Raw genomic sequence first — 14,933 nt, 5'->3', positions numbered from 1 at the left:
TAAATAAAACAAAAATACTAATAATGTTGTTCTTTTTTTAACGATAATGATAATATATATTTTAGACAAAAATGTCTGTCTGCATCAATGAATGATAGATTTATTATATTCGATTAGTTTAGGGTTTTATAGAGTTGTTGATGTTTTAATTTGAGTTTAATTTTATGGTTTCTTTTAAAATTCATTTTAAATAAAAAGGCTGCTTGATATGATTTTTAAATGTTTTCTTTTATTTAATGCTTCATTTCCATTTTAATTAAAAGTCCCCCATTCTACATTGATATTATATAGCATTGTGATTACTCATCACGACTTTGTGCATTTAAATTATTCACACATGTTATTTATAAATTAAATAATAAACATATGTATTAAAAGATATTGTTTTTAAAAAATTAAATACAAAATTAATGACAGAAATAATCTTATCTAGAAATTTTTAATTTTTCATATAACAACTTGTTATAAGTATGTCGGAAATTGTCCAATTTTTTGTGTGGGGCAACTTTTATTCTGTATCCTGTATATAGTCTAGTCCAAAATTTACTATAATCTAGCCCATAGTCTAGTCTCTGGTCAAGTATACAGCGTTGTCTATAGTCTAATTTATGGTCTAGTCTATTGTCTAGTCTATAATCTATTTTATAGTCTAGTCTATGGTAGAATGTGTGGCCTAGTCTATAATCAATAGTCTAGTCTATAGTGTAGTCTATAGTCTAGCCTATAGTCTTGTCTATTATCTAATCTATAGTCTAATCTATAGTCTAGTCTATAGTCTAGTCTATAGTCTAGTCTATAGTCTAGTCTATAGTCTAGTCTATAGTCTAGTCTATAGTCTAGTCTATAGTCTAGTCTATAGTCTAGTCTATAGTCTAGTCTATAGTCTAGTCTATAGTCTAGTCTATAGTCTAGTCTATAGTCTAGTCTATAGTCTAGTCTATAGTCTATAGTCTAGTCTATAGTCTAGTCTATAGTCTAGTCTGTAGTCTAGTCTAGTCTATAGTCTAGTCTATAGTCTAGTCTATAGTATAGTCTATAGTATAGTCTATAGCCTCGTCTATACTATAGACTAGATTATAGACTCTATAGTCTAGTCTATAATCTAGTCTATAGTTTGGTCTATAGTCTAGTCTAGTCTGCAGGCTAGTCTGTAGTCTAGTCTGTAGTCTAGTCTGTAGTCTAGTCTATAGTCTAGTCTCTTGCTCAGTTTATAGTCTAGTCAATTGTCTAGTCTATTGTTTGGTTTATAGTCTAGTCAATTGTCTATTCTATAGTTTAGTATATAGTCTAGTCTGTAGACTTTAGTCTAGTCTATAGTATAGTCTAGTCTATATTCTAGTCTATAGTGTAGTCTATAGTCTAGTCTATAGTCTAGTCTATAGTCTAGTCTAGTCTATAGTCTAGTCTATAGTCTAGTCTATAGTCTAGTCTATAGTCTAGTCTATAGTCTAGTCTATAGTCTAGTCTATAGTCTAGTCTAGTCTATAGTCTAGTCTAGTCTATAGTCTAGTCTATAGTTTAACCTATAGTCTAGTCTTTGGTCTAGTCTGTAGTCTAGTCTATAGTCTAGTCTAAAGTATAGTCTTTAGTCTAGTCTTTAGTCTAGTCTATAGTTTGTAGTCTAGTCTAAAGTCTAGTCTATAATATTGTCTATAGTTACTCTATAGTTTAGTCTATAGTCTATAATCTAGTCTATAGTTTGGTCTATAGTCTAGTCTACAGTCTAGTCTGTAGGCTATTCAGTAGTCTATTCTATAGTCTAGTCTATTGTTTAGTTTATAGTCTAGTCAATTATCTAGTCTATTGTTTGGTTTATAGTCTAGTCTATAGTCTAGTCTAGTCTATAGACTAGTCCATAGTCTAGTATATAGTCTCGTCTATAGTCTAGTCTATAGTCTAGTCTATAGTCTAGTCTATAGTCTAGTCTATAGTCTAGTCTATAGCCTATTCTATAGTCTAGTCTATAGCCTATTCTATAGTCTAGTCTATAGTCTAGTCTATAGTCTAGTCTATAGTCTAGTCTATAGTCTAGTCTATAGTCTAGTCTATAGTCTAAAGTCTAATCTAAAGTCTAATCTAAAGTCTAGTCTAAAGTCTAGTCTAATGTCTAGTCTATAGTCTAGTCTATAGTCTAGTCTATAGTCTAGTCTATGGTCCAGTCTATAGTCTTAGTTCATAGTTTAGTTTATAGTCTAGTCTATAATTTAATCTACAGTCTAGTCTGTATTCTTGTTTTTAGTCTCGTTTATAGTTTAGTCTTTAGTATAGTCTGTATTCTAGAGTAGTCCAAAATAGTATAGTCTCATCTATAGACTTGTTTATTGCCTAATCTATAGTAAGTCTATTACCTAGTCTTTAGTCTATAGTTTGGTCCATAGTCTTGAATAAACTCTCCGAACCGCAGTCTAGTCTGTAAGCAGGAGTTTACAGTTTTGACTATAGTATAGAGTTGTATAATCTATAATCTTATCTGTTCTATATTCAGCATTATTATCAAAAAATAATAAAAATAAACAAAACAAATAAGTATTCAAAAACATTCTTATCTAGGTATTTAAAACTTTCTAGAAACCTATTTATATTATATATAAGTAGGTCAAAAATTGTCCTTGTCCAATTTGTTTAACAAAAAATTTAAGTAAACTAATTAATAACATTCAATTTCGCTTTCATTGAAATTTTAAATAAACATTTAAATATTCAAATAAAACACAATTAAATGAATCATTTTTGAAAAAAAATATAAATATATTAAGAAAAACCTAATATCTAATAAAACAATTGGCGTTTGGCATTTAATGATACCGAGAAATTACATTGATTCCCCAGACTATATAAGGAGAGGATTTTATAAATCTCTAATGGGTTTTATTTATAACAAACGACAAATGAGTGGGTTTGAAAAAAAATGATTGATTTTTATAATAACTTTATAAGGAGATTAGAAAATAGTTTTTGTTTTTTATATAAAAATGTTTTTGAAATACAAAAAAAACCGTTATAATTTTAATAACTAATTAACATTTATCTCTTTTTCTCTATCTCTTTACAGTTCATCACTATGTTTACTCTCTGCTCTCCTGACTCTAAGCAGAGTTTATGATCTTGTTAATAGTAATTAACAGGAGTTAAAGGAAATTCTAACAAGATGTCCTGATTTTTTTAAGAAATATATAAAATGTCTAAAGACGTTAAAGCCGATTTTAAATTTAGTTGTAAAGGTTGTGATTTGTCAAAAAATGGCTTAAGAAAGAGCGAGTAAACTCTATTTCTATCTGTCACACTTAGCTTCCTCTCATCAATGTTTTTCTCATAAACATTAACACAAAAAAACAAAATATAAAAAAAATCCTTTAAAAAAGAGAAAAAAGTTTAACAAGAAATACTCATATTAATCGTTCCTTCTCTCACTTTCACGAAAGTTTAAAAGATCAAGAAGATTCTCTAACTACATACTCAACGAACACAAAATAGATTTAAAATAAAATGAATTCCGTTATTTCTGCATTTAAGGCCAAAAAGAATTCCAGCCAACAGGCCAATAATATCACCGGATCCAACACCAATGGCTGCAATGATAATAAACATAATAATTTAAGTATGATTGCCAATACATTGACCACCTCCTCCTCGAAAAAGAAGGCAATTAATGCCCAGGATAATAGCTATCAATATTTAAGACATATACGTGAAATAGATACGGCCACCAAATTGTTATCACCCATAGTGGGGGCAGATGATTTGCTAGAGACCGATATGCATAATTTTCGTCCGGTAACGGCAGCAGTGGCGGGTGTTGATGTCGTCGATCATGTTCCTTTACAAACAGTGCGTTTGACACCCAATTCCTTGGAAACATCCAGTCTGGCCGATTGTAATATGAATGGTGGCAAAGGTGTTTTAACACATACACAAATGGAAAATGGCAATTGCCAGGATTCTTTGGAGGAGTGTATAAATGATAGTTATACGAGCATATCGAATGGTCAGCACAGTTTAACCAGCAGTCCCACTTCCCATTTAAATGAGCTAGACGATGATGAATCTGAACATTCTATAACCGCTTGCACCAGCACCACCAGCAGTAGTTCCAGCGATCAAAGCAATAGTACTGTGGTGCATAGTCCCATAGCACCTACAGCGATAGCTGCGGCAGCCAATAACAAATCACAGAAAGCATTAAACTCATCAACAACAGCAACAGCCAACACTTCAGCCAATTTACCCAGCCCCGCCAAAAGTCTGAATTTGAGTCTGAATAGTAATACCTCCTCTCCCTCACTAATGTCTTCATCCTCCTCCATTTCTGTTTCTTCCAATTCGAATACCTCTCTGGCACTCTGTAATTCCGGTCCCAGTTCTTGTTCATCCGCCACCGGTTGTGATATCAGCAGCAGCAGCAACGATTATTCCCAACCTTCATCACCCACTCTGGTGACACGACGCAGTTCACAATCTTCGACCAGCTCGGAATATGTACCGGCATTTTTGAAATCCTCACATGTAACATTGCCCATTATAATGCCAAATAGTAGCAGTAGTTTGGCTTCTTTACCACCGAACTCGAATCAAAGTATCGGTGGTACACCGGTTAACTCAGCGGCCACTACACCCAAACACACACGCTATTCCAAGCCGAGACTGAGTTTAAGTCGTTTTATTAATCATTCTATGCCCTCGGTTCATGGTCGTCCAAATTTAAGTTTAGCTGCGGGTACACCGGGTAGTGCGATTAATGGTGGTGCTTCAGGTGGTAACGGCGGCAATCCTCCAAAACGTGCTTCAACACATCAGAGAAATTTAAGTTTAGATTTCAGGTATGTTTTTTGGATTTTTTTATTTTTATGTATTTTATATTTAGGTCTTTAGATTTTAAAGTATTTAATAGTATAACCTTTGACCCTGGACTGTAGCTTGGTCCAAAGTCTGGTCTATAATCTTGACAAAATCTGTACTATACTCTTGTCTGTAATAATCTTATCTATAGTCTGAACTATAGTCTAGGATTATATTATTTTCTTCTCTATAGTTATGCCTATTTTTTGGACTTGCATAAAGTGTGGACTATAGTCGTAACTATAGACTGAACTTTAGTCTTGTCTATAGTCTAGATTATAGTCTGGATATAGTCTTTATTATAGAATAGACTATTGCCTGGATTGTAGTCTATTCTACAGCCTATTCTACAGCCTGATCTAGAGTCTTGTCTATAGACTGAACTATAGTCTTGTCTATAGTCGTGAATATACTCTGAACATTAGTCTTATCTATAGTCTAATTTATAGGCTTGTCTATAGTCTGGATTATATACTTTTCTATAGTTTGGAATACATTATATGTAGTCTATTGTCTGGACTGTAGTCTAGTTTATAGTTTTGCCTATAGTCTCGACTATAGTCAGGAGTAAACTCTTGTATATAGTCTAGATTACAGTCTTGAATCTAGTCTTGTCTATAGTCTGGATTATAGTCTTGTCTATAGTCTGGACTGAAGTTTTTTCTATAGTCTTTTTTATAGTCTTGCCTGTTACCTGGATAATAGCCTATGACTATGGTCTGAACTATGATCTTATATATAGTCCAGTTTATAGACTTACCTATAGTCTGGACTATAGTCTTGCATATAGTCTAGATTATAGTCTGGAATATAGTCTTGTTTATAGTCTGGATTATAGTGTTGTCTATAGTCTGAACTTTAGTCTTTCTCATGGTCTTGTTTATAGTCTGGCCTGTAGTCTCTGCTATAGTCTTGAATATAATCTGGATAATTGCCTGGACTATGCCTAGTTTTGTCTATATTCTAGATTATGGTCTAAACTATGGCTTTGTCCATTGTATTGTACACAGACTTGTCAATAGTCTTGCCTATAGCCTGGACTTTTGTCTTGTCTATAGTCTGTGCGTTAGTCTGTATTATCGTCTTGTTTAGCCTGTAGGCGTGTCAATAGTCTGGTCTTAAGTCGTGTCTATAGACTTGAATATATTTTTGTCTGTAGTCTTGCTTATAGTTTAGACTATTGTCTGGCGTGGACTATACACTGGTCTATAGTTTTTTCTATACTCTGGACTATGATCGTGTCTATAGTTTTGAATTGTCTGGATTATCAGTTGTATAAAAAGTTTTAAAATGCATTAAACCGATTTTTTCTACATATTTCTTGTTTTTAATGTGTAAGAAAACATATTGTAAAACAAATTAAGAAGGAAAATGAAAACATATTTCGCTTAAAACTAGAACAAATAATATTAGAAAAATAAAGAAATTTAGAAAAATAACATTTTACCTCGTTAAAACCATAGAAACACAAAGTTAGAAGAACAAAATATTTTTTCAAATAAAAATAACAATGTACTCTGGCATGTGCAATGGCTAAAACCTTAAAAATCCATTAAAAATTATAAAAGAAAATAAAGAAATTTAAAAAAGAAAACAAAATTCTTTTCAATAAAGCACACTTAAGCAGAAAAAGAAAACCCTCCCCACCCCACCCACATCTGCTATAGATTTCGAGGAAAAACATACTCTTAGCCCAACGCCTACACTCGTGTGCTGCAAGTTTATGCAATTATAATGTTTCCTACATACAAATTTTAAGAGAAAAAAATACAGTTATATTGCAACCAACACCCCCTCCCTACAGCCACCAAACTGTACTTACAGTACTATAACATAAAGACATTGATCTCGTTATAGAAGAGAGTTATAGGTTGAGAATGTTAGGAGAGAAGGTATTGGCTTAAAAGGTATTAAACCTTAATTTCAATGGAATTGAAAATGAAATAGAAAAAAAACAAATCTCGGGCAAAGCTGCAATGCAATTTCCTTTTTAGATTTTGTTAGATAGAAAATGAAACAGCTATTTTTCCTTTCCAATCAAAGAATATTAGTAACAGTTAAGTGTGTAGGGGAATTCATGTACAGTTGGGAAGAAAATTATATATACACGAAAAGATTTAGAAGGATTTATGTAGCAATAGTCTTATAGAAAGGTCTAAGATTTAAATAAGAAATTTTTGGTGATTTACTTAAAATGAAATGAAATTCTAGATAAATATTTTAAAACTAAGATGTATAGTAAAAAAAATTTCAACAAAATTAATCCTTTTCACAAAATATTACCGGCGGCCAACCGCCGCCGATTTAAGCCGTCTGGGCTTGTATCTTTACATTGAACAGATGTTCCTTATAAAATCAACTATTGTGAATGAATTGTTTACAACATGTTCACGATAGCAATTTAACCTTCAAGGGAAATGAATACAAAATATAAATTAACTTCTATTGGCTAATAGGTGTGATTATTTTACTCCTTGATGTAGTTATGAATATGTACTTTCATTAACCAATTGAACAAAAACTCAAGTAAAAGTTTCTACTCCCTAAAGAGCTGCTGGAAAAATAAATTCAATTGAAAGTTTTAATAAATTCAATTTGTAAAAGTTTTCTCTCTCTCTTTCTCTTTTCTTTGTATTAAAAAAACTTTTCAAAATTTGAAATAAATTTTAGTTATATTAAAATAACAGAGATTATTCAGAGAATATATAAACTAATTAAATAAAATACTTTTCAGAAAATGTTTTTGTAAAGAAATTTATTTTATAGTGTTTGCCACATATTTACTTTAAGTGGTATTTAGGGCGGGTTTTCCAGATGAAAATAATATACATTCTTCGTTTAAACCTTGTTTAGTCTGTTTTGTGTTTTTTTGTCGTGAAAAAAATCCACCGTTAAATTTGTTGATGGAATTTTGTAAACATTGGACAGCTGTTCCATACAAAATCAACTATTGTGAATGAATTGTTCACAGCAAGTTCACAAACTTCGAATGAAACGAAAATTTCAAGGGAACAAAAGTTTTACTTGGCGATAGGTGTGATTATCTTAGTTTAACTAGCCAATTAAACCTAAGTTATAAGTGAGAATCAACAGTCAAGAAAAACAATAAAATAATAAATTCGGAAGAAAAAAACTTATAATTTTAAGTAAATAGTAATTTTCTGATTTGTTTTTTTCAATATTATTATTATTATTGTTTTAAATGTTTATTTTATTTTTTTCTAAAATTTTTAATTTCATAAAAGTTATGTTTACAAAAAACAGCTGTTCATTGTTTATGTTTTTTAATGAAAAGTTGGCAATACAAACAAAGTTAAACTTAAATACATAACTGAAAAACACAATTATCGGTTAAAGTCCGTCTAAATTTGTTCCTAGTTTAATGTACCAGCAAGTTAAGCCTAGTTTAACTGTGTATTAAGAAACCTGCCCTTACTGTATAGAAAACTAAATTAACTTTTATTTAATTTAAACATTATATTGGCCATCACCTAAATTACCCTCTATACATTTAAAATACTACAAACTAAACAAATAATAAATACTATAAACATCAAAAGTCTCATCACACACATCAAACAATCATGTTGTTTTTTTGTCAAAACAAAACCGCCAGTACACAAGTACTAAAGTGCAAATAAATTGTACATTTACATACTTATTTATGTATAAACTGTTTAACAGTGTTGCTGTAGTTGTAACTATTATAAAACAAGTTTTATTTCTATATTCGGTTGTGCCGAATCTTATATACCCTTCACCAAGTATGTTTTAAAAAACAGTTTTTATTTATTTTGTATCTTTGCATACATGTCATACATAACATACACACAAACAAATATAAACTGTAGCAGAAAGAAATATTAACTGTTGTACTGTAATACCACCGTCAAACTGTATTACCACTCTCAAACAAATATCGGATGTATTACCAACATATTATTAATTTATCTTCTTGTTCTTGTTATACCCACTTATCTTACTTACTTACCTCCGTGAGAACAGCACCCAAACATACAAAAAATACACAGCTGAATAAAGCCAAATTTATCTCCACACGCACATGTACATCTTAATCCAATTTCCAGTGTTGTTGTTGCTTTTTTAAAAAAGCATGAAAAAATGTTGCTTTTTTGATGAAATTTTCAGAGGTTGTCCCGGATTTTTGCTCATATCTCCGTTATTTATACACCGATTTTGCTGATTTTAAATAGCGATCTTCTTGAAAGCATGTCTAACTGAATTATTGAAGATTCGGATCTCGCCGATATCTGGGTACCTCTAAAAGCTGATTTCAACAGACAGACGGACAGACATACAGACGGACATGGCTCCGCTATCTATAAGGATCCAGAAAATATATACTTTTTGGGGTCGGAAAATTATATTATAGAATGACAAACTTATATATACCCTTCTCACGAAGGTGAAGGGTATAAAAAATATTATTATTAGTTAAAAGTATTTAATATTTGGTAACTTAATTAAAATCTAAGTTTATAAATCTTTTTTAGTATCACTTGACTATTTTTTTAATGTAAACAAAAGAAAACCTCTAATCTGGTAACCCTTAATTTAGCAAAACAACATATTCATTGTTTTTGTATGTGATTTGACATTATGCTGCAATTCATTGTTTTGTTATTGTTGACGTTGTTATTTTTATTGTTGTCTCAATGGTATGACATATTTTTGTTTTATTTTTCTCTCTCTAACATTTTTTTAAACTTTCTGTCATATATACTAACTGCTAGCCTGTCCTGGTATTGTGGTAAAATCTAAAATGCAATTTCCAAACATTTAACAATATTTTGATTTTATATTTAAACGTTTGTGTTTGTTTTACACTCCCCCTCCTCTATAAAAACTACAAAAATAACTAAATTGATTTATCTATGAGGAAAAAGCTAAGTTTAAAAAATGTGAAAAACTAGAGGAAATTTTTAAATATTATTTTAATACAATTTGTTTTGGTTGTTTCTTCTTAAGACCAACTCTATTGCCAAGTGTGTCATTTGGAGATGATAAGGGTTTTGGAGTTGTAACTGTAAAATCTTTATAACTGCTAAAAAATGTTATAAAGAAAATGTTTAAATATATATTTAAGAGTAAGAAAAAAATAGTAAATTTTGTAAGTTATTGTAGGAAGAGGGGTTACACTATACATTCTATAATCTTCGGAAAATAGACTTAAGACTATAAACTCTATACTCCCTAAACTATAGACTGTAAAGTATGTATATCGACTATGGGCTCCGTGAAATAAAGAATCACTGTACAGTCTATATAGTCTTAACTATAGAGTATATAGTTTTAGTGACTAAAAACACTATAGACTCAATAATTTGTGGACTATGGATTTTATTGTCTGTCTCTGTAAACTATGGATTCTAGACTGTATATTCTATAGTATTTCAAAGAAATATATTAAGACTCCCTGCTATAGATTATAATCACTGAACTGTAGACTGCATTATCTATGGACTACACACACTCTCTAAACTATAAATTCTATGGTCTTTAGATTATAGACTCTTTAAGTCTCTGTACTATTGACTTTATACTCTCCGTACTACAGACTCTATAGTCTTTGTGTTATTGACTTTATAGTCTCTGTACTATATACTCTTTAGTCACTCGACTGTAGAATCTACAGTTTATTTACTCTATAGTGCAGACTTTAGAGTTTATGGACTATAGACTCTATAATCTCTGCAGAATAGTCTTTTAACAATAGACTATGTAGTCTCTGAACTATGGTATGTAAAGTCTAGACTGGATAATCTCTAAAGTATAGATTCTAAACTCTCTGGATTGAAGATTGTATAGTTTTAGCTCTAAAGAATCTGTAGTCTCTTAACTATAGAATTTATATATTCTCTGAACTGTCGAATCTAAGAACTAAAGTTTAAATAGTTCATAGACGTCACATAATTGTAGACTCCAAAGTCTAAATACCTTATAATCTCTGGATTATAGAGTCAATAGTAAACATAAAATCTGTAGACTACAGACTCAATAGTCTCTGTATTGTGTTTTTTCTATATTTCAGACTTTGTAGTGTCCGGACTATAGAATCTAAGTCTCTGTACTGTAGGTTATATACTCTTTGGGCTTTTGAATCTATAATCTCTGAACTGACTAATCTATGGACTAAAGGCAAAATAGTCTATAGACGTTTCAGGGTAGTGGTGTCCTACCTTTTAGAATGATTAGTATAAAAACTGTAGATAATGACTCTGCACTGATTTCTCTAGACTATAAGTTTTACAGATTCTGAAATATATAATCCATATCGATCTAATAGTACCTAGACTGTAGATGTTTAGTCTTCGGTCTTTACAGTGTACACTGTACAGTGTCTCGACTTCTAAGTCTTTAGTTTGAGGAATATAAAGCTTAAAGTCTAGGGACTGTAGATCGTAAAATCTATACATTATAGTCTAATTAAAAGTCTATGGTGAATATATCATGTATTCTCGGGTCTTTAGAGTCGAAAGTCCGTCGTCTATAATCTTTAGTCTATGGACTAGAGAGTCATGAGAGTTGTGAACTATGCAGTTTATAGGTTGTGAACTATAGAATGTATAGTCTCAGGACTGTGAACAGTCTATATTATCGGGTCTGTAGAGAGAATAGTCCGTGGCCTAAAGTCTTTAGTCTATGGATTATAGAGTCGATAGTCCGTGCACTATAGAATCTATATATTGTAAACTAAAGATTGTATATTCTATGAAGTTCACAGTCTTCAAATCAAGACTTTTTCGATAGTCCGCTCGGTCTAGAATCTTCTTTCTATCGATAAGAGAGTCGATAGTCTGTGAACTATATAGTCTATAGGTTGTGGACTATAGAGTGTATAGTCGTAAACAGCCTATATTCTCGGTTCTTTAAAGAGAATACTCCGTGACCTAGAGGCTTTAGTCTATGGATTATAGAGTCTATAGATTGTAAACTAAAGTGGGTATAGCCTATGGACTTAATTGTCTTCAAAACAAGACTTTCAACTTAAGAGCGCATAAAATCTCTGGACTATGAAGCCTTTATATCAGGAAAACGCAGTGAGCTCTCAAATAAGCTCTCTTATTCTCTTTTTTTTCATACGTACGTATACTCACACATGTATAGAAGACCAATAAAACCGGTCAGCGAACAAAATTTTCATTCTCTGCCTTTCGCTTCTTTAGATTCTGTTCTAAGACCTCCCTCCGGTTCTTTATCTTTTACATTTTTTCTTCTATTTTATCTCTTAACCTCTGCTTAAAGATTTTTTAATTCCCTCTAATGTTCTTGTTCTTTTTTTTTTCATTGAAATAATTGCATAATAACCAACATAAGGCAGCGATTTATAAAGAACACATAAATCTTCTCCCTCTTCTTCAATTGTTCAGTTTGCTGCTGACACTCATTTCTCAAGCAATTTGTTCTATTCTTTTGCTTAAAAATCTCTCTTCCTTGCTTCATAGCACTTTAACGGTTAAGGATTTAATGGAAACGAAGAACCTTGTATGATTTTTCAGAAAAGCAACCAAAAAAAACAACATTTAATTATGGTATTCATTCAGCACATTTCCTAGCTACCTAAATATAATATATATGTACACTGATTTACCTTTTAAACAAACAGTGGGCAAATTAAGAAGGATTTTTATAACTTCTTTCTACATTTCCATAATTTTATTTAATTTTATGAAAATTTTTTTTAAATTCTTTCTGTTCCAATTCCCACAATTCTCCCACTGTGACAACACTTGATGTCACTTAATGTTCTAGCAGGAACAAAAAACGTACAAAATTCCGGCTAACAAAAAAATTCTTCACTTTCTTGTTATTTAAAGTATTTCCTCCACTTTCACTGCTTTCCTAAAGAATGCAGCTTATTTTCCCTTTTATGCCAAACATCATCAGGATTTATACTTATTGTCGGTTTGAGTTTATAATGTGACCACCATCTTCCCTTTTTTCGCTTAAACGTACATTTTTTTCTTAATCTTGTAACTGGGTCAGTGATTTCTTTGTTGCTGGCCTGGCACAGAGCACATTTTTTATAACACAAAAATTTAAGTAATAAATTTTAAGCCGAAATGTTGGAAGAGCCATAAACAAACCAGTAATTTGTATACCCTTCACTTTCGTGAGAAGGGTATATAGTTTGTCATTCCGTTTGTAATTTCTGTAATATAATTTTCCGATAATATATTCTGAATCCTTATAAATAGTGGAGTCGATTAAGCCATGTCCGTCTGTCTGTCTGTTGAAATCAGTTTTAGGAGGTCCCCAGATATCGGCGAGATCCGAATCTTCAATAATTCAGTTAGACATGCTTTCGAGAAGATCGCTATTTAAAATCAGCAAAATCGGTATATAAATAAAGGAGATATGAGCAAAAATCCGAGACAACCTCTAAAAATTTCATCAAAAAAGCCAAATTTTTTTTCGAGCTTCGTTAAAAAAGCAACAACAACACTGTGAATTGGATAAATATGTACATGTGCGTGTGGAGATGTATTTGGTTTTATTCAGCTGTGTATTTTTTTGTATGTTTGGATGCTGTTTTGTTCTCACGAAGGTAAGTGGGTATAACACGAACAAGGAGATATAGCAGTAATATGTTGGTAATACAGCTAATATTTGTTTGAGAGTGGTAATACAGTTTGACGGTGGTATTACAGTACAACGGTTAATATTTCTTTCTGCTACAGTTTATATTTGTTTGTGTGTATGTTATGTGTGACATGTGTGCAGAGATACAAAATAAATAAAATCTGTTTTTTTAAACATACTTGGTGAAGGGTATATAAGATTCGGCACAGCCGAATATAGAAATATTACTTGTTTAAATTTATTTTTATGCTGTGTAAGTAAGAAAATATTAAATGAAAATTAAAATTTATCAAAAAAAAAAAAAATCATTTGCATACAAAACTCATCCTTAGGAACATTTCTAAAACCTGACCTCAACACTTGTTTAAGTTTTTAATAGAAAAATATTAAGTATTTGTGACAATCAAAATCCCCTAAACAGCAACAAACTAAAAAAAAACAAAAATAAACTGTTAAACTACACGCGAATTGTATTTGTTTTTCACACTCTCAATCTCTCTCTATCCCTCACTCTGTCTCAAATGTCAATTATTAATAACGGCAAAAAGCTTTTATTTTTCATTATTTAAAAACCCATCTAATAATACTTATATGAATATTGTTGAGTTTTGTGGTCATAAAATGGGCGCCTAGACCAACGTCACTCCATCTAGACAATCCATAGAAATTAATTTTGCTTCCCAACTCCCTTTTTTTTCTTTCCCCCAGCAATCATGTAAATATAGTATTTATGTGAAGTACGTTTTGTGTACTTTTGTGTTAATTAAAAGCAAATGTATTACTTCTGCAACAACAATATGTATATAGTTTTATTATTGTTGTTTTAGTTGTTGTTGTTATAGCTGTTGCTGTTTTTGTTGTATGCATACAACAATACCATTCATATTAAAATCCTCATCATTTATTTATTATTCATACTCAGTTTTATAGTAAACAGGGTTGGCAAAATTGCTACAATTGTATTTTGAATTCTCAAATGGAATCGAAAAAGTACAATTGTTATGAAGTTTTGTACAATTATGTTTGCCAACTCTGATAGTAAATATACACATCCACTCTTACACTAAAACACCAAACAGATGAATAAAACAAAAATAATGTCCATTTTCTGGAGAAAAAACTTATATAGAGACAGGTTCATATATAACTGACTATTATACAGATAATTTTTGAGCCGACAAATGATTGCGCCGCCGCCGTTGCTGATCATTTTGCATCGGCTTGTATCTCTGCTCTGCAGTGTAGTCTATAATCTCTATATCTAAGGTCTCGAACATTTGTGATATACTGATTACAGTCTTTAGATAGAAAAAATCATAATTTGTTTCTAGTTTCTAGTTTCTAATTTCTGGAGTATAAGTCTTTAGTCTCCTTACTGCAGTCTCTAGCCAGAGGACTATAAAGTCTATAGACCTTTTAGTCCTCTAACTATCTGAAACATAGTCTTATGGTTTCGGTACTATAAAGTTTAATCTTTGAAGTATTAAGTATGT

At 31.1% G+C, this 14,933-nt stretch overlaps 1 protein-coding gene across 2 annotated transcripts in view; it reads left to right on the top strand.

Moving 5' to 3' along the window:
* The window catches only part of LOC111686482 (phosphatidylinositol 4-kinase beta), a 124,666-nt gene that overhangs the window by 66,355 nt on the left and 43,378 nt on the right, over positions 1-14,933 (top strand). For both annotated transcript variants that reach the window (XM_046951670.1, XM_046951671.1), the window contains exon 2: positions 3,053-4,817. In XM_046951670.1, the coding sequence (XP_046807626.1) occupies positions 3,487-4,817 (1,331 nt within the window). In that variant the 5' untranslated portion in view covers positions 3,053-3,486. The remainder of the gene's footprint in view (positions 1-3,052; positions 4,818-14,933) is intronic.

Source organism: Lucilia cuprina, chromosome 5 (genome assembly GCF_022045245.1).
Source record: "Lucilia cuprina isolate Lc7/37 chromosome 5, ASM2204524v1, whole genome shotgun sequence".
Lineage (NCBI taxonomy): Eukaryota > Metazoa > Arthropoda > Insecta > Diptera > Calliphoridae > Lucilia > Lucilia cuprina.
This window is presented reverse-complemented; position numbering and strand designations above follow the sequence as displayed.